The sequence below is a fragment of the Dermacentor variabilis genome, chromosome 7 (assembly GCF_050947875.1).
Source record: "Dermacentor variabilis isolate Ectoservices chromosome 7, ASM5094787v1, whole genome shotgun sequence".
NCBI lineage: Eukaryota > Metazoa > Arthropoda > Arachnida > Ixodida > Ixodidae > Dermacentor > Dermacentor variabilis.
Window position 1 is genome coordinate 165,734,986 of NC_134574.1, and position 25,908 is coordinate 165,760,893.

General features: G+C 46.1%; 3 protein-coding genes across 3 annotated transcripts; 1 reads left to right on the forward strand and 2 right to left on the reverse strand.

Annotated features, from left to right (window-relative positions):
• Positions 1–5,384: 5,384 nt before the first annotated feature.
• LOC142588454 (uncharacterized) lies at positions 5,385–8,116 on the reverse strand. Its single transcript, XM_075700214.1, has one exon. It carries the CDS (start codon positions 7,820–7,822, stop codon positions 5,567–5,569), a length of 2,256 nt encoding a protein of 751 aa, XP_075556329.1. The 5' UTR covers positions 7,823–8,116; the 3' UTR covers positions 5,385–5,566.
• A 7,703-nt stretch (positions 8,117–15,819) lies between these two features.
• On the reverse strand, positions 15,820–20,693 carry koko (cyclin Q). The gene is made up of 5 exons (XM_075700215.1): positions 20,455–20,693; positions 20,279–20,376; positions 20,111–20,196; positions 16,884–17,016; positions 15,820–16,188 (listed from the first exon to the last, which is right to left on the reverse strand). The coding sequence occupies exons 1-5, from the start codon at positions 20,513–20,515 to the stop codon at positions 15,844–15,846; spliced, it is 723 nt and encodes a 240-aa protein (XP_075556330.1). The 5' UTR covers positions 20,516–20,693; the 3' UTR covers positions 15,820–15,843.
• A 198-nt stretch (positions 20,694–20,891) lies between these two features.
• Positions 20,892–25,346, forward strand: ix (mediator complex subunit intersex). The gene is made up of 4 exons (XM_075700216.1): positions 20,892–21,127; positions 21,866–21,924; positions 22,023–22,116; positions 24,617–25,346. Exons 1-4 carry the CDS (start codon positions 20,933–20,935, stop codon positions 24,827–24,829), a joined length of 561 nt encoding a protein of 186 aa, XP_075556331.1. The 5' UTR covers positions 20,892–20,932; the 3' UTR covers positions 24,830–25,346.
• Positions 25,347–25,908: the final 562 nt, after the last annotated feature.

Here is a 25,908-nt window from a genome sequence, read left to right on the forward strand (position 1 = left end):
GGCCTTTCCTTCCAGGTCAGCCCTCTGTGAAGGGCAAGTTTTAGCCCAATGCAGTCAAAACAAAACCATGCTTGTGAGTTCCACATGGAAGCTCGCCCTCGGTGGTTTTCCCGGAAAAGATCCCTTATTGTTTTTCTGCTTCGTCTTTTGACGACACGTGGCAGCACCGCACTTCTGGCCTCTTTCCGAACTCCACCCTTCTCAACTTCCTACGGAACCAAGAACGTAAAACAATACCGCCTGTGTCCTTCACTTTTCCGCCATTTCATATTTTTTTAGTCCGTTACTCTACTTGCAAGAGGCCCAGAGGACAGACACCGTCTGCCGCTACGACGTCCGCGGAACAAGACGGAAAAGTGATGCAAAAATCAAAAGCGTGGAAGACGGGGGAGTAATGTTTCCTGAAGAACGTATTTCTTTCTTTTTCTTTTCTTGCTCTTCTGCGAGTCGTCGTGATCGTCGTCTGCTTCGTGCACTCGAAGCAGCAGACGGCGGCGGCGGTGGCGACGCTCCCACCCTCTAGCATCCCCTGCGGTTACAACCCCCTGCTACCCCCACGGTCATGACTGATCGCCGATCCGGAATCCGAGAGTCGCGCACGCGACGGCTGCCTTTGAGACACGCGAGAGGCCGCCACTGCAGACGTGCTGGGCAGAAGAGTTTGTTCTTCGTGGTTTTCGTGTTCGCGGAGGTGGCGGTGTGGTGTCAGTTCAAATGCGAGAGGAAGGACAGACTTCCAAAGGGCTCCGGCAGCGGGTGTAAGAGGGCGAGGGGTCAACCTGTAGCAACGGTGGCGGCGAAGAGCGGTGAACCGCACCGGAATCAGCTCCCCCCCTTCGGGTGCTTCCAAGCGCTGCGAGACTCGCGCCATCTGTTGCCTTATCGGGCTTCTGAGAAAAGACCCCCATCCCATCACCTTTTCCCTTGACAACACCCCCGCGAAAACGGACACCCGGCACGGACGGGGTCGAGCCCGTAGTCATCAGCGGGCACGGAAGGAGACACGCTCGCTAGCCGATTAACAGGACCCCGGCGCCGAAATAGAAGCTAGAAAGCGCGCCGCGCTTGGCGAGCTTCGCGGGATGGGTTGCGGTGGGGTAAACTTTTACCAGTGCGTCAGGAGGGACGTTAATGCGTTCTAAAACCGAGTCCCAGGCGTGAAGGGCTACCGCGCGTCGAAATATGGGTGCTACTGCGACAACACAGGCGAACCATTTACTACGTGTAAGCAGCGTGCTAGACTGTTACGGTGCGGACCGCCAGCAGGTTTTACAATTCGTTTCAACCCATTCCGCTTTCTATGTACAAGAACTCAAGAGTCGATGAGTGGTACGAAGAGATACCGTTGTGGCGAAGTTAACTAAAACGAAGAAGCCGGACCGCGTCTCCGGGTGAAGAGAAGCAGAAAAAAAAAAAGCGCGAGCGACCTCTCCTTCTTGCCTTCGTGTGCTGGTGCTATATGTTCACTAAATGCATTTGCCAACAGGTCGAGTCCAGTGACGCGTCCAGTGCGCGATCGCGCTGTGTCAGAATTGCCTGATGGATATTTGCACACAACTAGGTCCTTCTCATGCACCGTCATTCCATCATTCGCGCTGCCTCACAAAGGAATCGGCGATCTGGCCTAAAGTTGTGGAAAGATGTTATTGATGCGAAAGCGCAAAATGACCCATTGAGCGAAAAAGATCGGTTTCTGCAGCAGCGAAGCGGCACCTAAATTCCCATTGGCTGCGACGCCACGTCACGTGCGCACCTCGACGGAGCAGAGCGGTTGAATCGGAAAACCTGCTGCAGAGGTGGCGCGCCAGGTGTTGCGCGAGGGGAGAAGGCATTGGGGCGACGACACGTCACTAGCGTGCTTCGACGGAGCAGATTCGGCGCGACGCGAGAAGGGTCGTCGGCGAGGCAGTCGCGGGACGCGCGCATTCGGGTCTTGCTCTCCGGAGCCGGCGCACACAGTCCGTATCTCTGTCTCACCCCCACTGGAATTAGTTGCTGTGCGCGCCTGCCAAACTTGGTGGCCGCTGCTGCTTCCTCGGTCTCTCGTCGGCAGCACGTCGGCGGCACCCACGTTAGCATTACGTCGGTGCGACGTAATGATAACGAATTTTTCTTGCATTTACCGCTAAATCACCACAGATATTGTTCGCCTTTTATCTCGGAAAACCTTTTACGACGGACTCCGGATGCCTCGAAATCTCGACTTCAAGGAATACCAAGAAAAATACAACGGGCAGAGTCGCCTGCACCCGCTTTTTACCCGGTGGCCAGCGCTCGCTAACCGAGCCAGACGTCGCACCGCGCTCCCCGATTATCTTTCCACCTTCTTTCTATCGATGTATATACAGTAGAACCTTGTTCTTACGTTTTGAAAAAAAAAAAGAACACGTGAAAACGTACTAACCGGAAAAACGTACGATCCGAAGCAACAAAAAATTTTACACTCAATTAATGCTCACATGTACGTAATGCGAAGCATCATGCGGATCGTTGCGGCATAAAACGCTGACGCGCGTCGAACTGGTGGAGCTCCGGCAGCTCGAGACGCGTTTTGTTGTTTTCTTATTGTGTAGCGTTTGAAGAATACGACGGGAAACCGAAATGAAATCAAGCTGGTGGGAGACGCCGGATGCTGCCGAAGTGAAACGTGATGCCCACATCGCGCTGCCTGCAGCAGGGAACGGTGACGCGTTTGGATTATCGCCTACTAAAAGCGTGTAGTACTCTAACAATGGCACTACGCACCGCGCGCTGTAAAACAGATAGGTGAATATACTTATCGCAATAGGTTTGGCGGCGATAGCTGTGAATGTGGCGTGCGACGACCCGGGCGGAGATTCGCTGGCACCAGAATAAGAAACTGTGCGCGCCGTCGTTCTCACGTGAAACGGGCTGCTATATACCGTTCTCGATCACGCGCGCCTCGGGCCATTTCTCGTTCACATGGGTTCTAGCGGCCGGTATTGGCCTCGAGCTCCACCGCTGGAAAAGCAGGCGCCACCGTCGGCGTGACGTGCTAGGAGGGATCACGTGGACATAGCGGCCACGTCGGCTGCTTAGGGAGCGCCGAAGCGAGCTGAAAACGAGAGTTGAAATTCCCTCGTACGCTGCGGTCCTCATTTAGTGGCGAGATTTTCCCGCTTCGAGTGTCTCTTTTAGAACGCTTGAAATCACTACAATAGGTAGTGGCTGCTTTGAAGGCGCGCAACATGGTAGGCTACTGCTCGGTACGCAACGGAGCCCGGTGTCAGCCTTATTCACACGTAGCCACAGGACAAGAAGCTGCGTAAAGCTTGGCTCGCGAAACATAAAACCGGCAAACAGTCATCGGCTACAACTCGGGTATGCAACAAGCACAGACGCGAGGAAGATTTCTGCTACGGCGCCGGGTCTGCGATATTCGGAAAACGCGCACTGAGACGCTCGCCCGAGTCCACTGCATGCCCGACTAATGTCATGGCGGTTTGGTCTATGAACTTGTCGATGCTATAGATACTGGCAAGTTCACTCGAGTGGAAAGGGAGCGGTAAAAAGCACATTAAAAACAAGCATGGCATATGGTCATGTTTGTGTTATGAATTAATGCACTGGATTACAAAAAAGAAGCAGCGGAAAATCGCCCGCTGAGAACACCGATAAACATACAGTGCGACGCAACTCGGGAAATAATATTGAAACGTCCAAGAATTTAGAAAAAAAAAAAGATTGAATCGTCGCAACGGCACATCAGAGTCTCCCCCCCCCCCCCATGTGTAGGCGTCGAAGTCTCTACAATGAAATTATTTTTGAACAGCTCTGATAGCGCCCACGCAACAATTGTTTTGTATACTGTCAAATGCTCATATTCTGCGGCCTAAAGCTCATGCCACGGTGCGAAAACGCGCACGCGGCGAAAGCGAAACAGTGCGCGGACAAGCATGCAGACGCGCAGTCTGTCGCTGCGAATCTGTTCGATCGTTGCACTGAGGCTTCATTCTATTACGATCCATTTAGTTATACAAACAATATAAGAACATATCTCTCATAGTTTACTCTCAGTGTTTACCTAACTTTCACGCAAGAAGCCGGTTCGGGAGACTCCATCGCGGCGACCGCGCGCAGTGGCGTTCACTGTACGTATTCGGTAAAGAGATGGCGTCTGTAAACGATTCTGTGCTTTCAGTTTGCCCAAGATTATTATTTAGACAGTAAAGAACTTCTCTCGTTTCGAAAGTACTTACAGAAATGTCCGGGAGAGCTCGCGCGTGGTATTTTCAGTGAGCGCTGACAGCAAAACCCGAGGAGCGCACCGCGTGATCCCTCATACTACGCCAGCGAGGCGCTTCCGATAGATGGCGACTCCGTAACTCCTCGCCGCCAATACGGTCGCAGTCTGCACCAGTGAACGGCGGCGTGTTTGGATTATCGCCTACTAAAAGCGTGCAGTACCGTATTCCAATGGCACTACGCACCACGCACTGCGAAACAGATAGGCGAAGATGCTTATCACAATAGGATTGACAGCGATAGCTTTGAATGCCGCGTGCGACGACCCCGGAGAAGATTTGATGGTACCGAAGTGAGAAACTAAGTGCGCGCCAGCGTTGTCATGTTAGACGGAAGGACGAGTATTGCGGTGAAGCTACCGCCGCAGGCTATATAGTGCTCTCGGTCGATTTTCTTGTTTACATGCAGTGTTGGGCAATATCGAAGATACATGTATTAGATACGATCTTAGATACTCTTTGGATATCTTGTGTTTTTATCACGATACGCCTGGCAAGACGCGTGTCAGTATCTGCATTTCCGATACATAAAGAAATGTATCGTGTATCTTAAGATACTGCTATCGCAACACCCTGTGAAACTATAAACGTTGGCTGAACTTCGCTTCTCACGCTGATACTGTTGCCACTAAGCCACCTGAATAGAATTAAAGGCAGCGAAATTCTGTTATATTTCCGTCAGAGCCCTCCATTGATGTCTGCGCGTCCCTATTGGTGGAGCAGAGCCACGTGGTGGCGCTCGCGCCGTCTCGACAAAAACAAGCGCGAACGCCTGCGCCACGACCTACTGTGGCCTGCGCACAGCCGACCTTTTGCTTTCTTGATTTTTTGCTTTTTAGATGCGTTGATGCCATGACACTTGCTCGTAGCCACTGTACCGTGTGCTCACGCCAAAACGTGCAGCGTGAATATGTCGCTAACGAACGCTTTACGCGAGCAGATAAGTAGAATATATAAAAGCTCATTGCAGCTTGTTGTGCTGTCTGTATACATGATGCGTCGCAAAAAAAAATGTCGCTACCAGCGGTGTTGTTGCTGTATGCCTTTCCGGTTATCCGGTATTGCGTAAACGGTAACACGTTTACAGACAAGGTAAAACTCCACAGCGGTATTTCATGGTGTCTACTAAATTACTTAATAGATATTCCCTGAATTTTCCAGGTTTTCCCTGATAATTCCAATAAAAATTCCCTGAATTTTAAAGAATGTTTGAGAGTCGAACAGAGGCACAATTCACATAGACGATTCCACTCACAAAACAGTTTATTGCAGTGCCAAAGCGAGATTATGAGCACATTTATTCACTTTAAAGCGTCAATTTCTTCCTGGAGAAGAGAAGCCTCATTCTGTGCTTCAGTGATGAGCCTTTGCTTCTTTTGTTGGAGTTCCTTGATGCGGGTGGCCGCCCTTTTCCTGTTTTGTTCAGCCTCAGATGCATCCAGCCTGTCTTGCTTCTTTTTCTTGAGCTCCTCCTTCCATCGAATACTTGCGCCACGCACCATTTCCACCATACTGTCTGTAATGTCAACATTGGCTACACCACCTGCCGCTGAAACTCCATCATACACTATTCTCTGCGCAATGAGAGATTCTTCGTTCAGGTTCTCTATGAGGCATTCTTTATTTACAGAAAAACCTCTTTCGACAGCAGCATTGCCATGGGACATGGTGAGGATGATCTTGGCAAAGATAAGCAACTCCTTATGGTTCCGTGAGCACAGCTCAAACCACAAGGTGTCCAGTCTCTGTGCTGTCCTATCAAAGTTCTTCAGAAGTAGCTGTGCAGAGCTCAGCGAACAGACTTGCACATAGGATCGGTGCGCCCGTTCTGCTTTTAAGCCGGTCAGCCACCGGTGCTGTGTGAGTATTTCCAGGGCAATCGCTAGTCGTCTTTTGCCAACCTCCACTGACAAGGCGCAGACTGGATCCAAACAACTCACTCCTGTTGTTAGCCTGTATTTTAGAGGCGACCTCTCCATAATCTTCTGCGAGCACACCTTCAAAAAAGAAATGCATTCCTTCTTGAATGTAAGCAGTGCAAGTTGAGATGGTTTTGCAGCTTTTCGAAGTTCGCTCTTGGCAGCAAAACCAACATCAAAAGCGTTGACAAAAACGATGTTCTCGGGCTTCTCCAAATCTATTTTAAGTAACTTGAACGGCGTGTCAGCGGCACGCAAAATTTCTTGCTTAATGATCCTTCCCATCAGTGATCGTAGGACAGCCTCCAATGCTGCGGCAAGGAAGGGGACCATTGGTTCGTCCGTTTGAAATTCGGTCAGGAATGGCTTCAATTCCTCAGCAACTGATAGCATGAAAGCCAGTTTTGCCGGCAGCATCGTGTCAGCTACTAGCGTCTCGACTGTGGTGAAGCTGGTGCACTTTGGCTTGCTCTTGTCTTTAGCTGAACACTCCACATACTTTATTAAGTGTGGCAGTACTTGAAGAGCTCTTGAAATCACCATACTGTTTTCAAGCCATCGAACCGCACAGAATTTGAGCGGAAACGATGTGCTTGCTGTGATGCGAATGTAATCAGCGCGGCGCGCTGGAACATACTTGAAAAGGTTATAAATACTCCGCAGAAATACTACCAAATTCCAGCCAGTTGCTGCATGGCCTGTTTTGAAAGCACCATGAACCACATGTAGGCCACAGCTTCCAATTTCCAGGATTTGTCGACTGTCGTGACAAGCAAGTTCTTCCTTAAGGGATCTAAGAAACCTTAAGTTTACATTTGGTCCATCCATTGACACTTGCAATATCTTGTGCTTTATGTCCTCTGTGGCTTTCTTGAAAGCAAGTGTCAGGTCTTCAGAACAGGTGTGGCCGAGAAAACATGAAGTCAGGTATCGAGTTTTTACAGTAGCGTCAGCCGAATCGCAGTATCTGACCAGCACATCCATTTGTTCTTTCTGCGCTACTTTGTTTAGTGAATCATCGAATGCTACAGCTATGTACGGTACTTCAGAAAGAGCTGATAGCAGCTTTTTTCGGAAGAATGGCGCGATGCCATGACAGATAGTATATCCCACTTTGTCTTTTCCTAATTGCATTTTCTTGGCAATTTCACAAGACTGGAACATCAACGGGAAGAGCGCCGCCGATGATGCCACGCAACGGAGGGATGCATGAGTCATTACAGCATTCATGCACCATACGATCTCAGCTTTCGCAACATCTTTCTTCAATAAAAAACCACGCACCGTGATCTGTGCAGGCGCTGATGTAGCAGGAGGCATCGATGAGGGGTCTGCTCTCTTCGCCCGTTCGTCGACGGTCATCGCGGTTGACAGGGCTGCACTGCTTGGCTTGAAGAACGAGAATACACGTGTCTGGGAGCCACTTTCCAGCGCCTTCATGGCGTTCTTATGCTTTACACTTGCAGCGTGGCTAGAAACCGCGGTTTTTCCCATGTTGCTCAAGCGAAACGTCTTGCAGCACACTGCGCATTGTGCGCTATATACATCGTTGGGCACAGGCTTAATCCAGCTGGCGAAGTCGGATACGTTGGCATTGGTCCAGTCAGCATTGAACGAACACTTCGTCGACTGTGACATCGCCGATTTCGAGTTTCTTCAAAAACAGCCTCACCGCAAAACAAAACTATGAAAACGCCGCCGCCACGAACAAAGCACAACATACACAAGTGCACCCACGAGCACGTCACGTATTACCACAAAATGGAGAGATGGCGATACTCATCCGATAATGATGATGACAGTTGCCTCTTAGACCGCTTGCTGCTAGTTGGTTACTGGCGCCACTTAGTGGCAATTAAACTGCGGAGAGCTACGATGCATGGAGTCGGGGATCTACGGCTCAATCTCGGAGGCCGTGTGTAACAGCGCCGTTGTTGCACACCGCCTCAGAGATCTTCGCGGTATTCGTGCCGGTTTAGGACGCTGTGTGCAGCAACGGCGCTACTGCAGGCGGCCTCCGAGATTGAGCCGTAGATCGTATTCATCGCTTTGTCGATCTCACCGGCCACATTCCCTGATTTGGTCACATTTTTTGTAATTTCCCTGACAATTCCCTGAGTTTTCCAGACATATCAAGAATCCCTGATAATTCCCGGTTTTCCCGGTTTTCCCGGTTGTTAGACACCCTGTATTTGCTCCGTCGTGCTGAGGCTTCTTGTTGACGTTCTTGTAATTAGATGGCAATTCGCTAGCTGGTCGGCACGCAGAGCAACGACTCCCACCAATTACAAAAGCGATGAGCAAGATCCTCTGACAGCGCAGCGCATAAAGAGCTTGCAAGTAGCTAAAGCAACCCCAATAATTTGTTTCGGAATGAAAATAGTTTGAGCAAAAAGCGCAAAAATTTTGAAATGCTAACAGATATTAACAGGCATTTCATTGAAATGAAACAAGGTTTGTCATAGTTAAGATATTTCTTAACTATGATTTCTTAACGTTGTGCCGGATTCCACGCGACAGTGGAATTCGGCACAACGAAAGGTAATGGCGGCAACAACACTTTTTGAGTGGAGATTGCTGGTTCATCGTAACAGAGCAGAAATCTTATAAAGAGAGGCATAAGACATGCACGGCGTCGTTCCATTTAGTGCTGCTTCTTCGATGGCGCATACCGAACTGCAGGGTATTGGCCAAGGTTGGAATGGTATTAGGGAGGAATTGAAGTTATTACTAAAATCTGAAAAAAAAATTCTGGAAGAAATGAATGAAAACCTAAGGAGAATTTCAGAAAATCACCCCGAAACAACTAAAAATTCCTCCATGGCTGAGCAAACATATGCGATTTGTTTTCCTCCACTAATGGCGTATGCACAGGGCCCCCCGGAGGATTGGCCAAGATTCGTATGGTATTAGGAAAGAAATTAAGTTACTACTAAATTCGAGAAATTTTTGAAATGAAATTAATAAAAAATAATGTACACAATACTTATGAAGAAAATCACCCAGAAGCAACTAAAGATTCCGCCACGGCTGAGACGTCCTTCCATACCAGACTTCTATCTTTGTCTAATTCCTGCAACTGCATTGCAGGCAGGCCCGCTTTCTTTGTGCAGATATATCATCATCATCAGATTCCTCGCTGTTCCCCTGTAACAGCAATAGCCCAAATGGGCGCCAACCAGTAACAAAGGCTATCTAGGGGCCTTACATCCAATGGCTCGATGCACCCACCACAATGACTGACCAGGCCTCATTTGCATACACTGGAATACTATGTGTGACAATGAAAAGGCAGATGCGATGTGCACCACTTTGCACATGCTTTGCCTGGTGCTGCTAGCACCAAAACGCAATGTGTGACGGTGAAAAGGCACGTTTTCTAGCGTATGTCGCAAGATTCATCATGCAATGAATAAATTGGATCTTTTTGTTGCAAGTGAATGCTATCAAATGAGCCATCTACACACATTGTAAATGACAAATGTGTTGTGAAGTACTTGTGTAAATGCGTGCATCAAAGGAAACACTGGTGCCCCTTGGCTATCACCGTTACTATAAGTTCACTCTCAAAAGCGAAGAGTCTTGTAGCTTTCAATCAACTCAGTGACATCGGCTTTGTGCTCAAAAGAAATATTTTGACGTGACAGCCACATGATCTTTGCGATGGGTACTGCTTAGCATGGGCATCCTACGTAGCATTGAAACACTCGCAGGAAGCACAGCTGCAATGGTCATAGCACTCTCATTCGGCTGGGCTGCTCTCAAAAGTAGGTGCTTCACTTCAGAACGGCAAACTTGCAGACTGAAAAATTGCAGAGCTATATCTTATGGTGATTCACAAGTGTGTCGTCTATAGTTCGACAAAGAAGTGGAAAAGGCTTAAAGGAGTACTGACATAAAAATTTTGTGAGCCACTGTTTCTTGTTTTTTTTATAGCTGTTGATTCCATAATTAGAGTACAAAGCACCAATTCCTTGAGAGCACCACAAATAATTAAAGTACCTTTTATGTGGCCCACTCAAAACCCATGAGTGCAGCACAGCTTTGGACATAAAAAAGGAGACTATTCACGTCACTGAAAGTGGAGAGGGCCGGTTACATGGTGTCATAAACAACTCGAAAGCATGCCAGTCAGCCTAGAGGAGTGATTAAGTGGACACAATGAATGTGTCACTGAAAGCTGCCAAATTGGCCTTTCCAACTGTGCACTTTTCTTCAAAAAGCAAGGGAATCCACTTTTCCCTCTTGTACCATCGAGTCCTGAATGGACTTGACTTTAGGCAGCCAGGCTTTCGTACCTCACACCACAAGACCACTACATAAAGTTTCAGCGATGTGACTACTTTCCTCTTTCGCGTCTCAAGCTGCGCTCCACTAGGTGCATTTTTTGAACCGATTGCTTTAAAACATTATTTATTTCTTGCACTCTCAAGGAATTGAGGCTCCATAGCGTAATTACTGGGTAGACAGCTATCCTATGAAGAAATAAGAACAAGAGTAAAATTTTCCATCAGTACTCCTTTAAAGCTGCCTATTCTAAGCTTGTATATGCTGCAGAACACAATTATTTCGGTATCAACCACATGAGCACTACGAAGCCGAAACATTCATATATATTTGTGGTACTTCAAACTACCCCTCCTTTCTGTCATCATAGTTGCACTTTGCTTTTGTTGTCAGAACATTCATGCTCCAACATGCCCCATGAACTTTGCATTTATCAGCAGCTGCAAGCGACAGCTTCAATAAGCAGCATCAATGGATGCAGGTGCTCATACCCTGGCAAAGCACTAGCCTTCAGATACAGTCTTTAGGGTTTACTTCAAAGCCAACCAGCTATCGGCAACGAGTGCTGAAACTTCCCATGCCAATAACAGCACTGTATCAAACAGCTTAGTGTGTGGAGGAGATACCTTTTAGCAGGACATGCTGCAGATTTGTATAAGCAAATTCACAGCTCACCTCGAGGCATTTGTGCGTAGCATCTGACATGACCGGGCACTGGCATGCTAGAATGTAAAGGCACATGTGCTCCTTGGAACACACATGGCCATGGACAGAGTTTGGTTGGAAGCATCAGGTGTTAGCAAGTGTTGATCCAGGCACACGTCCATTATCGTTCAAAATTTCATGCTCCTTTCAGTGCCTCTCTATCGCAACACATCAACAAATTTCAGCTGCACACTCAAACTGCCGTAGTGCTTCCTGGCCATGCGACATAGTACTCGTCTCGCTTCTTGTCTCGCAGCGTCTTGCAGCGGCGGATGTTCCACATCTGCCAACAATGTTTGCAAGTGGTGGCACTGGCTAACACTCCCAGGGTTAGTTATAGTAGCAATGCATAAATACCCCAGAAAGCGGATGGGAAAACAGCACCATGGTAGCTCAATTGGCAGAGCATCGCATGCGTAATGTGAAGACGTGGGATCATCCCCACCTGCGGCAAGTTGTTTTTTCACCCACTTTCAATTCCATTAATTTAATTTTTTAATTCAATTAGCAAGTACAAGTAATTTCCCGTGTTGTCCTTGGTGTCTTTGTTCGCTTCTTATGATATGATAAATAATAATCGGGCCCCTCGGTTAACCCCCTTTCTTCTCCTTCATTACCCAATACAGTCGCCGACCGTTTATTTGGACCTCACGGGCACTGCGGAAATGTCCGAATAAACAGGTGTCCGAAAAAGCACATAAAGAAAAAAAAAATGAAATCCTTTTTTTTCCACACACTTATTCGGGCTCGGCCGTAGGCTTGAAGAAATTGTGAATGCGCCGTTGCACACTGTTCCGCTTACGCGCAACCAGATAAGCCTGAATCTCGGAGAGGGTCGTACGGTCACTATAGGCGGCTGAAAGCAGTCACTGCTTGTACACACTCCGCATGCGAGGGGCAGCGTAGCACATGGTGCGTCATCTTCCAACTCGGAGTCATCGTCCGGCGGTGCAGCAGAAACCTGACGAATGATCTCGCTGTCATCGAGTTCTGCGCATGTAAGTACAGCAGTGTGACCACCTGTGAAAATGTCAAATGAGACGGTGTCCGGAATCGCAATGCAACCACTGCGCACGTCTCGGCAGCACATTTTCCGCGTCAGTATGAAGCACATCGGAAGGCGACAAATCTTAGGCCTCCCGGCACCCGCTTGTCAGTATTTCCCAGTGCAGTCTGCGCGGGCACTGTCGGCGCCATTAGACACTTGACGCGATGTTTCCGTATGCCGTGTCAGATCACCGGAACCTCGACACAGCACTCAAAGCAAACACCAGTCACACAAACGAAAAACGTGACCTACTCGCAACGTCGTGCGCGAAGAAACAAATCAGCTGCTGGATTTTCTTGACATGGCTTACTAAGCTGAAACCGGAACTGCTGTAGAGCCACTCTATTGAACCAGGCATAAACGATGATGATGAGCGGGGATTTGCAGCAGCGCCACTTCGTGGGGCAGCAAGGAGGCTCCGTTCAAAACAAAAATGGCGTTCAGCAAGTCAAACCATGCACCGGTCAGAGTTGGTGCATGGTGCTGTCGATAGAGTTGGCTCAAGGAGTGTCTGAAAAATCCGACGAGAGGTTGCAAGGTGTCCGAACTTTCGGCAGTTGTTATACTATATGGTCTATGAGGAGAATGGTGGTGCCGCGAAGCAGACCAAATAATCGAGCATGTCCGAATTTTTGGAGTCCGGAAAATCAGTCGGCGACTGTAGTCATTTGAAGTCGTGAAGTTTCAGGCCATTCTCAAAGCTAGATTACACATTAAGAACACAGGCAAAGCATTATTGGTGAGAGTGCACAAGATTGTTGAAACCAGCCCGACCCTGCGAGATGCCAAGAGGTTTTGGCTGAAGCCTGGTTAACTCTGCAGTGTCACTAGGCCTGTCGTCACTACATACTCTGGTGTTTGTCTCATCCTTATCCTTTTGTTTACAATTCCCCTTCCAGACGCATACAACCAAGTCGGCCAAGCAAACGCTTCAAGTGATTTGGTATCCATAACGGTTCGCCAGTGGTGGCGGTAGGCCGGCCACGACAGCTTGATCTGCAACAAATGTCCATGAAAGGCCAGCAACACAGCCTGTGTTAGAGCACAGGAGGGGTCATATGACCCTGTCGCCTCTGACAATGTGCAACCAGATGCCGGCACCTGTGATGAGCTATCACTGAGAACCACCAGCAAAGCAGCCCAGGCTGTCGGAACGTGCACCTAGGTGCCAGCATTGGTATAGCCAGGTCGGTATACAGGAACACGTGTTGGACATAATGGGTAGAATATAGAAAATGCAATTTGATAACTGAATTTTATAAACTGGCACAGAATGGACAGCATGTGAAACTAAGTCAATACATAACACCATACTTGTTTGTGCCACCGGCAATCGTCACCGTGCACTGACCAGCTAAACTTGGCCTTGGCAGGGCACATGCATGCACACTAGCTGCAATGACCTGAAGCAATCTCTTTGCTTATCCTTGCTGTTGTGTTACTAATAAGCTTTGGGCATATTTAATCCAAGATGTGCAGAACATCACATGACCAATGTGCCATCGACATCAACTCCGTATCATGTGATGGCTGCCAATCCATAATTCTGGTGAGCAATCGAGGGAATTTTTGCGATCCTGACACACTGAAGTTTGTTAGCACTGCACAAGTCCACCTAAAGCTCAAAACAGGGGCTTTCGGTTTAGTAGGATGTCACAGTGACCTCAAAAGCCAAGTGCAAGAAAATTTCGTGTTACAACTCAACGCCGTCTTGACAATGTCGCAGGTTGTGTAATAGCCCTACTTTTGGATTATCAGCCTTTAAATAGCACCTCACCAGACGACACAAGCCCCTGATGGTGGACAGATATGATGCAGATCCCAGAAACACATACAAACTGATTTCACTGTTTGCACCTAGACTCATGGGTGCCAATGCTAGCTCTAGCTCTCATTGTTCAGGGATCTGCATTGTTTCTGACATGCGACAATGGCTGCCTTTTTTTTTTCCGATAGCAATTATATGGACACTCAGGTACGTTTCACCGTCACCGTCACCCTGAGGTTCCGTATGAAGTCCAAGGGCGATAAAATCATTGTCGCTGCGCATTCTGTCCATAATAGAATGTGTAAGCGCAACTAAACGAGGACGTAGAAAGAAACGGACGCGTCTGTTTCTTTCTAAATCATCATTCAGTCGCGCTTACACATTACAGTAGAACCTCATTGATACATTGTCGTTATGTACGTTTTCCCAGCAGCGACTTGCGCAATCTAAAACACAAAAAATGACCCAACAGAGTTATACTCAATTTTTAACGCTTCATACGTTCCTGGAAAACGATTTTTCGGCACCAATATTCACTACGTCACTAAACTGATATTATAAGATACGTTTTCCAGCCACTAGATCTCATGGAAACAAGAAAATGCGCGAGGCACGCGCCAATCGAGAACAGCATATAGTTGCCTGCGATGGCAGCTTCACCGCAATGCTCGCCCACTTGTCTCACGTGAAAATGCCGGCGCGCACTTCAATTTTCATTTCGGTACCAGCAAATCTTCTCCAGGGTCACCACACACGGCATTCACAGCTATCACTGCCAATCACGATATGTATCTTCACCTATCTGTTTCGCACAACGTGGTGCCATCAGAAGCATAGCACATGCTTTTAATAGGTGATAACTGAAACTCGCTGCCGTTTCCTGCTGCAGACTGCGGTCGTATACGATTTCCAGCTGTTCCAGACCACATGTGAACAAGAAAAAGCACGCTCAATCAAGAACAGAATATAGCCACCCATCTCACATGAAAACGTTGACACGCGAAGTTTCTTATCCCAATAGCAGCAAATCTCCAACCAGGTCGTTGCATGCCACATTCATAGCTATCGCCACCAAACTTATTGTGATAAGAATCTTCGCCTGTTTTACAGCGTGTGGTGCAAAGTGCCATTGGTAGTGTACTGCACGCTTTTAGTAGCCGATAATCCAAACACGTCGCCGTTCCCTGTCCCTGCTGCAGGCAGTGCGATATGGGCATCACATTTCACTTTGGCAGCATCTGGCGTTGCCCACCAGTTCGATTTTGGTTTCCCGTCGCACTCTTAAAACACCCTACTATAAGAAAACAACAAAACGCGTCTCGGGTTGCCATAGCACCACCAGCTTTACACGTCGGCACTTCATGCCACAACGATCTGAATGATGCTTCGCATCACGTAGACCTGAACAGTAGTTGAGCTTGACCGATTTTTTTAGTTAGTACATATTTTCTCACATTGCCTTTTCCATAACGTATAAATGAGGTTCTACTCTATATCATTGTTAATTCAGTTAGCAAGTGAATATTTACAATATGATCTATAAAACTACTATCCTTACTTTGTATAGCTATCTATAATTTGCTATCAAAATCGGTGCTTTGCCTTCTGGGCGAAACGGTGACTTTTTTTGTAGTTTTGCTATCAAAATTGTAACTTTTGCTAGCTTTTTGGAATGCATTCAGTTGTATTTCAAGCAACACATTTTGCACAGAGGCTGCTTTATATCTATACTAGTACAAAGAATGCATTTTATGCAATATGAAATTTCAGTGCAGCCAGCCTTTGGTCCAGGACTGTAGCTGACAATGGACTAGTGCTTCAAGTCAGTCTAGATGATAATGGTGATGTTTATTACTGTCCTTCAGCTTCGTAAACCTGAATGACGTCCATGATGAGGTCGGCAAGCTTCTCCCGAGACAAGTTTTCGCAGAGTGTTTCGTACCAGCTAAGGACACTGTCCTCCCCATGTGGCACTCGCACGTCATAGGCGAGCAGCGCCACCTGGAGGACAGCCACTGCCAGCTCCTGTGGAGGATGCCGTAGGCAGGTTGGCTGCATGTACATGTCGCACAGCAGTGACCATGCCACTTGTGCTAGGGGGATCTGGCACAGGGCACCGCTGCGGGCTCCTCCGCCTCCGCCACAGGTCAGTGGACCGAGCCAGTCACCCAGTGACCGAAGGTAGTGAAGCAGGTACTGCAAACACACATCGTTTTAGTGGAGCACATATGCATGTGCTGACGGGTAGAGCAATTTTATGCTATCTACAAGATTCACCAGAGCTTCACAAAATAAACCAATTTACTCTTCTCAAAGTGAAATCTTCGCACTTGATAAAAGTTTATCTTGGAAGAAATGTCTTGCTGCTGAATGAGAGCTTTGTTGCTTTAGGACACTAAAACGGCAGCCTTTGTAGCATTCTGGGGCCACTCTTTGTCGTTGGCTCACATGCCACTGCACCACCATTATTGTCGAGATCAGCCATACAGTGCAGCATATAAAGAAAGAATGAGAAATTACATGGAACGATCAAATATATAAGAGCTGTTACACCTATGTGGAAGGTAATTTTTCCTGGTGTAGCACTTTGTCTACACCTTGTTTACATTACAGAAATTATTTTGTCAACCAAGACCATTTTATCTAAAACTTCTAACTTGATAAAGACGTGCTGTGCAGACTTCATCCCCTCGCCGTGCCAAGGTGCACAAGGCAGCCATAAGCTAAAATAATAGATATTGGCAGCTGAAAGTTGTGCAGACATCTCAAAATTTATTTTTCAGGAATTTCTTTTAGAATTCACGTGGGAAACAATTTCTTCATGCAACTTGTGCAGTCTTCTTGCTGATACCGTGTTTTGCTAGGACTGTGTAACAATGATATAAACTCACCCGGTGTGGATGGTCGACGGATACTTTAAACTGCAAGACCCGCAGCATAAGCAGCTCACACTGGACAATGGCATCACGTAGGCACCAGTACTCTTCCGCCAGCGGCAGAGGCTCAGACTTTGGATAGGCACTCCTGCAAAAATTTATTGAAACAAAAATCACTATCAATCAAATTAAGTTCATGCAGGATAAGGACCTGTCCCAGCGATTCCCAGCTACTGCCATTCAGTACAGGTTGTATCAACCCTATGACAGCAAACTTACCAACATCACTATTTTATTTAATCTCCTTCCACCTCACATGGGTGATAACTTATAGCTTTTAATGGCAAAATGGCATCGCTGCCAAATAGCATCATGACTACTTGCTATCCAAATCATCAAAATGCTAATTTCAAATAAAAATTAAGCTGTGAAGAGCCCCAAAACAGAAAAAGTATCGTTGTGTATGACCCAGGGAAAAAAAGATAACATTTCATAAACATGCGACACAGCATGCAACACACTGTATATTAAGATCACCAGATGTCACGTTTATGTGCGAAGTGTCAAAGGCCAACTGCAACAAAATCTTGGGCTGCGTAAAAAGCCATTTCGAACAGTAGATATAGCAGGCCTCTGTGCAAAATTTTATGCTTCAAATATTAGCGGATATGCCCCAAAAGGTTCCTAAAAGTAGACTAGGCTTAAGATGAGATTAAGAGCTGCCCACAGCACGCCGTAAAAATCTTGGGAGGCTACATGCTAGGACTTGCATCATATATCTATTAACAACCAGGTGCTTGCATCTTCTGCTTAGATGCTATATTTAAAGGCTGCTAGCAAAAAAATTAGAAAATTACCCATCCTGCAGCTTTGCCATAATTGTTTCAGTAGTATATACTACCCATTTATAACAAATTTATTTCATTGGGCTTTTCCTTTCAGCAAAGCTTTCCTTGATGTTTACACAAGTGTGAATTTAAATGTTATGTAAACATAATGTTAATAATGCAAATGCAGTGTTTGTCCAAACTGAAGCATGTGCTTCAATGCAGGCGCCAGCCTCCGTTTCACTCATATCTATACATTGAACCTAGATATTTTTTTTTTTCATGATAAGAGTCATCAGAAATGTCAGTTCATAATCACTGATGTGAGTGAATAGCCCAATTTTAATGGCTGCATGGGCATTGTGATGTGACTGCAGGGGATAAGAATCCAACTTTATTTTAAGGTTTGGGAGAATAAAGACAAAACTCAAAGAAGACCCCAAATAAAAAGCTACTGTCCATAGCTTTCAAACACTAATGAGTTTGTGCCTCATGCCTTCTCTTGCCTAGTCTTGTTCTTGACGGGGTGCTTTGCACAATAGTGAAAAGTGGCATGCGTGTTAAGAAATACAAGAGGCAACAAGAAATTTTCAAAGTCTCAATAGCTATGGCAAACACTAGGCCAATTGCACCACCAGTTGTCAACATGGGGAATGGTGATTGGCTGGTGTGACAGCCGACGAAGTGCACACTGAAGAAGTCTTCCATTTAGGTCGGTAAGCGCCAGTTTTCCTAGATCAATATTGAAGTCTTCAGTGAATACCAACTGTGTCATCTTGTCGTGGCTAGGATTACTGCTCCAGATGTGTACTGAATAAAGTGCAAGGTAAAGTACACTTTTACTTTCTTTTACATTACTAATGATGTGATGTAAAGAGCAGTCAATGTGATGTCTACATCTTTTTTATTCATTTGGGTTGCCATGTGGCATAACTTCAGTATGAAATTAAGTATAAGCATGCAGGCTTGTTTCGTGCCAGATACTGCAACAAGGATGTAGGGAATATGCTGTCCATAATCATTCGTTCATAGTCTTCCGGTTGGTCACTGTTCACTTTCACACCTCTAAGTACACTTTTGTGAATTGAGCAACAAACTCATTGTTCACACCATCTGTGAGGATGCACTCATTCTGCATTGCAATCTCGTTCTTGTAAAATTAACTGCTGACAGACCTCGTGCCCTCACATTTTCAGTAACATATTCGCTGGAAACCGGCAATTGGCTGCAGATCCGAGTTGCACATATCCGTCAGTGCAAGGATCTATGTTTAGGAGGAATGTTTTGGACAGTACTTCAAAGTCAGGGGCATAAGCATCAAAACTCTGCATACTGACTGAACAAGAGGATGGACCTGTCTCGGTTTCGAGCTGCTCGATCCCCAGTATTGACGGCTTGGTTGAGGCACATAATCAGTCTGTGTTCAAAAAGGTCATCTAGTCTTCCTCATGCACAGCACCATGCCCTACTCGTATTCCTGCTTTAGAACTTGCATCTTCTTCAGACATGCGTAAATGGATGCTTTGTTGGAAATGTCCAACAGGCGAGTCATCACCATTTGGTCCATGGCCACTGCCATATCGACGATTTGCCAGATGATGCCAAACTGTCTGCCGTGCAAGAGGCACTTGATTCGCATGAACGAAATATAAGGGGAGATCAAACATTTGCTGATCTCATTCAGCAGAGGTGGGCACACAGGGTGGTCTAGGTATGAGAAGGGTTTGTTTCATGGGAGTCGAGGCAAGCTGCTCCTATTTACCAGATCCCTTAGACATAGAGCATTCCACAAAGCTTGATATGTCTTCATTGGAAGAACCTCACTCAGCATAAACTTATGGTGCACTTCGTTAAAGCATGAAGCGCAGTTAACCGATTTCCGCAACATGTGCAAGTTGGTGTCTGTGAACCACTTCAAAAATATTGATGGAACATTGTCGCACATTGCTATGTTACTAGAGCACAGGTTACATGTTTTACACATCAACTAGCCTGCCCAACCCTTTGACTACTACTTATAGCATATTCGGCTGGTCGGATTAAAGCGCTCTGGCAGTGCTATTAATGTCGTGCAGGACAACTTTTAAACCTATATTACAATAATAAGTCGCTTGAATGTAAGCTGGGCTAAATCATCGCCAGTGGAACACTTACGCTCGCTGTAAAGCTTCGTCGCTGCATTACACAATTTTTGAGATGGCAACAAAGCACTCGTATACTTGGACTCACGTATGCAGATTTACGAGTCTTGCCTGTGCCTCTTGTTGCACTATTTTAATTTCACTTTATACTGAGATTTTTCATGCACGTCAAAGTACCCTACTTAAGTATTGCAATCCTCCACTACGGCGTCTTTCATAGCCTCAATGTTGCTTCGGGACAGTTATTTAGCACGAATCTGGTTTGGGCACTTACTTGTGGAAGACGTTCACCACATCTCGTATTTTGAGGTAGTCCTCTTCGACTTTCCCGGCCAAGTACATCGCTGTCGCGGCCACTAGCTAGCAGAGACAAAAAACAACATGAAACAGTGAGCAGCTATTCGGAAACTTCATCGATTAGAAGAAGAGCCGCGGCACGTACATAGAAATCATAATCATCTTGCGAACACTCCTGGAAGAACCGGTGAAAGTACGTGGCTGCTGTGGCAACAGTCTGCGGCTTAGCTTCCAACTTGGTACCTGAAATGTTGCACACAGGACACGCTGTGAAACGAAACCCTCTCAGCTGCGCCAACAACGTAAGCGAGAACCACTTACCTGCTTCAAATATTAGTCTCACCGAGCCAACGTACGACGGTGTCTTTTGAGTAGCCATCATAAGCTTTAAGCTTTGCGGACCACGCCGATGACGCTAGATTAGTAGCGTGTCGGCGTGTGTTCTCAGATTCTCTGGCTGCTCTTACTGACTGCAAATTAAAGCAAACTTAACTTGTAAATGAACATGCCGGCACAGACGCTTCTCCTTGTTGGCAATGGCGATAACTATCATCGCGCCGCCTGGCGCGCTCAATAAAGTAACAAAAAAAAAACCCCCGTGAGCTTGATGAACAATTAATTTGTATTACGCATTTATAAAAATAATACGTCTATTTAGCAGTCTATTGAAAGATAAAGCGAGAAAGCTGAATAAAGCGTACGCGGCAGGTATGCGTAACGCGGCTAGCACATAGCGGCTAAAGACCTCTGACGGGAATTTTGGGTCGGGAATATTGTCACGCTCTCATTTGTTGTCAAGATGGCTACTCCTTTGCAGGGTTTACCTGCCGGCGCCTCTGTCCCTCCTGGTGGACCTCCCAATCCATCTATGCCGCCTCAACATCCAAGCCAGCAACAGGCAGGCCACTCTTCGCAAGGCCAGACAACCGAAGTCAAGTTTGACAATGTGGCCAAAGTGAAAGCTCTAGTTTGGTCTCTGAAAGACGCACTCTCGGTAAGCTGTCACCGTCGACTGTCCGCTACTCGGTTATTAGCAAGATGTATGTTCTGTGCACAAAATGTATATTACTGCTAATAAGATGTATGTTACAGATAACAAGGTCTGTATGTGGAGGTCATCTGCCAAGCAGAATGACAGTCTTATCGCAACTTGCCAAACTGAGTATTCGATCTTCCGCCCAAAGTTCACTACACGTATACAAAATATTGTTAAACCCTATGCTAGTGGTGGGTCCATTTAACAAAATGCACGAGTTTCATTTGCAGCAACGTAACATAATGTCATAAATATATATATAACACACAAAAGAAATAAAAGCCATTGTAATTACTAACCCCTTGAGCTCTTTCAAGCACACTTCGTACAACACACTTATAACATTATTAAATAAGTTGCATCAAAAATATTTTGACCCGTTTTGTAACAACGATACCCAGTTCTCTTTCTTTTTCTTATCGCGTCTGTTTAACTGATACATCATTTGTTTCCCCTGAAATGTGCCGTCTAATAGGTACCTATTTTTGAGCGTATATAAGAATTTGCAGTGTACCTGTGAAACGCCTGGAACATATGTTATATGTGCTATGCCATCTGCTGTGTCTGCCGAAACAAAGGGTCAGGGTCCCTTCTCAAACCATTCTCACGGCTTTTAGTCCTACCTCCTGCAATTGAAAGGGAAATAAAAAAATGATGATTGATTTATTTATTGCTTTGTACTTTGCCTTATTTCAGAATCTAGTGAGGGTGGCAGCTACAAACATATATCATACAGCTGCAGTGGACAACGGAGTGTAAGTATGCTTCTCCAACGAGTGGTATTTGGAATACATTGACAACTGGTCTGAACCTAATGTGCATGCTTTATTTTTCATATTTTATTGCCCGGCAGGCGAGCGAACACATCAGACGAGTCGACGCCTCCAAGACTGGACAAGGCTGTCGAAGATTTCTTCTCGATTTGCAACCAGATCGAGCTGAATCTTGTATGTACTGAGCTCAATATTTATATTAACAACTGCTATCACATTGCGTTCTATATCTAAGGGCAACAAAAGACTTCCCTTCGCTATCTGTGGGCATTAACTGACGGTTCTGGTTATGATCATTGAGCCGTCAATTGCCTTCAAGTTATTCATACAGCCAAAACCTTTGCCAATTGTAATCTTGGAGCACCAACATTGGCAAAATTGATTTTCTCTGATGACTTTACCTCATTGGGGACTGAAATTAGAGTGACAACCATGCGAAAAAGCAAACAATATAGCCAGAGAAAGCATAGGGGAAGCTAATTATGTTTAATTGAAATGTAGAAATAATAAGGTAAACAGTGAAAGTGGACAAAAAGTTAGCTTGCTGCAGATGGGAGCCAAACCTGCATCTTTTGCATGAAGTGGGCATTGGTTTGCTAATGAAGCTATCATGGCAGCCATCCTTCGTAAGACAATAGAATAAAAGAGCACTGACAGAAAATATTGGATACGCTAAACCAACATGCCCAGTTTTCTATCTTAACTCCAACAGGACATGTGCTCTTCAATTCTCCCGTGCATCTGCTTCTTTACCCATAACCTTAGCTGAGTGCAGGAGGGGTCTCTTCGGAGGCTTCACGCTGGAGTGGCCCTTACACCATCTGTTGCCTGGGCTTGGGTATTGAAAAAAGTCAATCAAGGAACAGGTCCCTAGTGCTTGGCTCCTGTGACAATGTCAGATGCTCGATGCCTGCTCTGGCTTTGTCTTTTAATGCAATCGATCAGGCCTAAGGCTGGAATGAAGCCAATGAGTTACCTGAATGCTACATTCATCGCATGATGAGCAATAAGAGCCCAGAGACATTGCGGAGGTTCCTGCATGATGCAAAGTTACGAGTTGTTATTTTTTATTTTATTTCCCATATGCATTGTGGCAAATCATCCTGAAATGAAGAAACCTTGTGTGCATGTTCTATTGGTGTGTCGCACTACAACATGACCATCTATTAAAGTTGCTGCACTTTATATAAAGAGCATCAGGTTCAGAAGGCAGCAGACATTCTTTCATCAGCTTTCACTTCTTTAGGCAATATTTCTAATAAGCGACACTGATGGAGTATTGGTAAAGGTTCCCTATATTAAATTTATTATTTCTAACTCATTTTAAGTAAACCTGTGCATTTCGTAGCCGTTGTTATCACAATGATTTTTGGCAAACATGGCAATTGTACGTGCTGCAGAAAAGCCAGAAACTCGGAAAACAATCTTGTGCTCCCCTCCCTGCTTCCCTGGTCCGTATTTGCTCGTCATGCTGCCAGCAGGGTTATGTGCTTGACCACCAGGGTAAAAGCTGTCGATTGGTTGGTCAGTGAGGTATGAGAGCACCGATGTGATGAGAGCCAGTTTCTGAGAAAGGATGGGGGCTTGCCCATTGTGCGCCTTAGATTCTCTCTCGAAGCTTCCATTCAGTCGGTGTCGCAGAAAGGGCTATCAGCAGCAGACAAGAGAAGGAACCTTTTGGCTGGCTGATGTAACTTGTAGCTTTCATTGCACTGCATGGAGTTGATGACAACACGCAGCTACAAGAAGGCATGCCTGTGTGAGGGTCGTGAGACTGAGTGAGAAGCAGTGGCGGACAGGTGGACATTCTTCAAACGCCTATAACTGCTATTCAGCATCACTTCTAAAAATTCTTGCAGCTGTATGTTCATTGCAGACTGGTACACAGCTGTCTCAGCATAAGAAATTTTCGAGCTCAGGATGGTTCAAGGGACCTTTAAAACCTCTGAAAGGATGTCAAATGAATTTGCATTCAATGTTTTGGGTGATGCTTTCAAACATAAAAAAAAAGAAAGCATTGGAGCTCTTGCCATAGATTGCATTGCACATGTCATATTTTTCCTATCATGGTGGCTCAAAAGCCACAATGTTAAGTTGCCACGAACGAGGTTGTGGGATTTGATCACCAGCCGCATTTTGATAGAGGCAAAATGCAAGAACGCTCATCTACTGTGCTTTTGGTGTACATAAAGAACTTCAGGTAGTCTAAATAATTGTGGACCTTTTCTATGATGTGTTTTTCATAACCACTGTGTTACTTTGGGACATTTAACTTCATGAGCCAGTCCACCTCGTAGATTGTTGTATCCCTAATTTTCAAAGTGTGCTCATCTGCTTCGTTGCGCCAAGTTGCTGCCAAGGTTGAAAAGTAATTCTGTCACATCGCTGCTAGAGACCGTTGATTAATTGTTGTGAATATGTACGACTTCTTACCTTCTGGCATTCTGCTGCTAAGTGTGAGGTCACTGGTTCGATTTCTGGACTCATCGGCTGCATTGCTGTGGGCCGGATGGTAAAAGCACCCGTGCATTGCAGTCACATTAGAAGAAACCCAGGTGTTAAAAACTAATCCAAAGGAACCTTCCACCATGGCAACCTTCATCACTTGTTGTGCGTTTTAAAATGTTCAACTCTGCAATTCAATTTATGCACGACTTCCCATTCTCTGTTCCAGCGTACCATCCAGGAATGCGCACTGCAGCTGCGAGACAGTCACCAGTACCTGCCTGTACCCGTCGTGGCAACAAAGCCTGACCCCAGCAATCCACAGGACGGCACGCTCTCCTACAGTCAGTACATAAACACCATCCGCGCTCAGGTCAGCTTTGCCAAGGCAGTTCAGGACGTGCTCAACGAAGGTGCCCGGAGAATCAACCAGCCAGAGTAGGCTGCCTCCGGGTGATTGCATGTGAGGCATTCAAAGTGCAACTCCTTGCACAACATGTGTGTATGAATTGTCTTCAGTACTCCTACCCTATAACACTATATTTAATAAAACCTTGCCATTTTCATACATCAAATTTCTTTTGTGCACTTCATTGCTTTAGCCAGTCTGATATTGCAATATCAATTGTTTTGAGGATTCATTACCTTGAGAGGAAATCAAATTTACTTCAGCTCTAGCTTGAAGAGCAGAATAAGGGGAACTGAGGAGCTCAATCTTGTTATTTAAGACCATATGAAACAAACAACATGAAGCCAAAGCATAGGGAAAATTAATTACCTTTAAGTGAAATGTAGGAGTAATAAAAGTGCAAGGAGTGTGAACAAGAAGATCGCCATGCTGAAAAGCCCAGTTGCCATCGCATGGCTCGTACCCTGCTCACTCTCTGGCTGCACCCTACCTGCTGGTGCTGCATTTGTCACTGCTGCTCTACGACATGAATAAACTCCCTTTACAATTAGTGGAGGTGCTGTGTTTATTTACAAGCAGGGCTATGCAACAGCCTTGGCCCAAGAGTGTTGGTCATTATCTCATGCTCTCTGGGCAGTCGGACTTCATCGTCATCTCTCAATAGTTCCATACTCTTTTTCCCACTACATTGCACCCGGCAACGAAGAGGAGTCATCCTGGTGCCTCAAGGCGATTTTAGCACAAGAGGGTCGTAGTAGGGCTTTAAACGGCTCACCTGCACTGTTTCACTATCGCGGCAGCATCTGTCGATGGAAGGTGTCACAGGCTCGACAATGTAGTTCACCAGCAACGTGCATTGAACGATGCAGTAGGGACCATGATATTTCGCTGCAAACTTGCAGGAGATACTATTGGTCTGGCATAGAATTGAAAGCCACATGAATGAGCCAACAGGGAAGGTAGGGACAGGTTTAGCCAGGTCAAGGTGTTCATTTTGGAGACCTTGTGTCACAGATGAAAATGAGCGTGCTAGTTGGCGGCACTCTTCGGCACATTGAGCGAGTTTCGAGGCCTGGTGGTATCTGGATGCATCCAGGCACTATGGAAATATA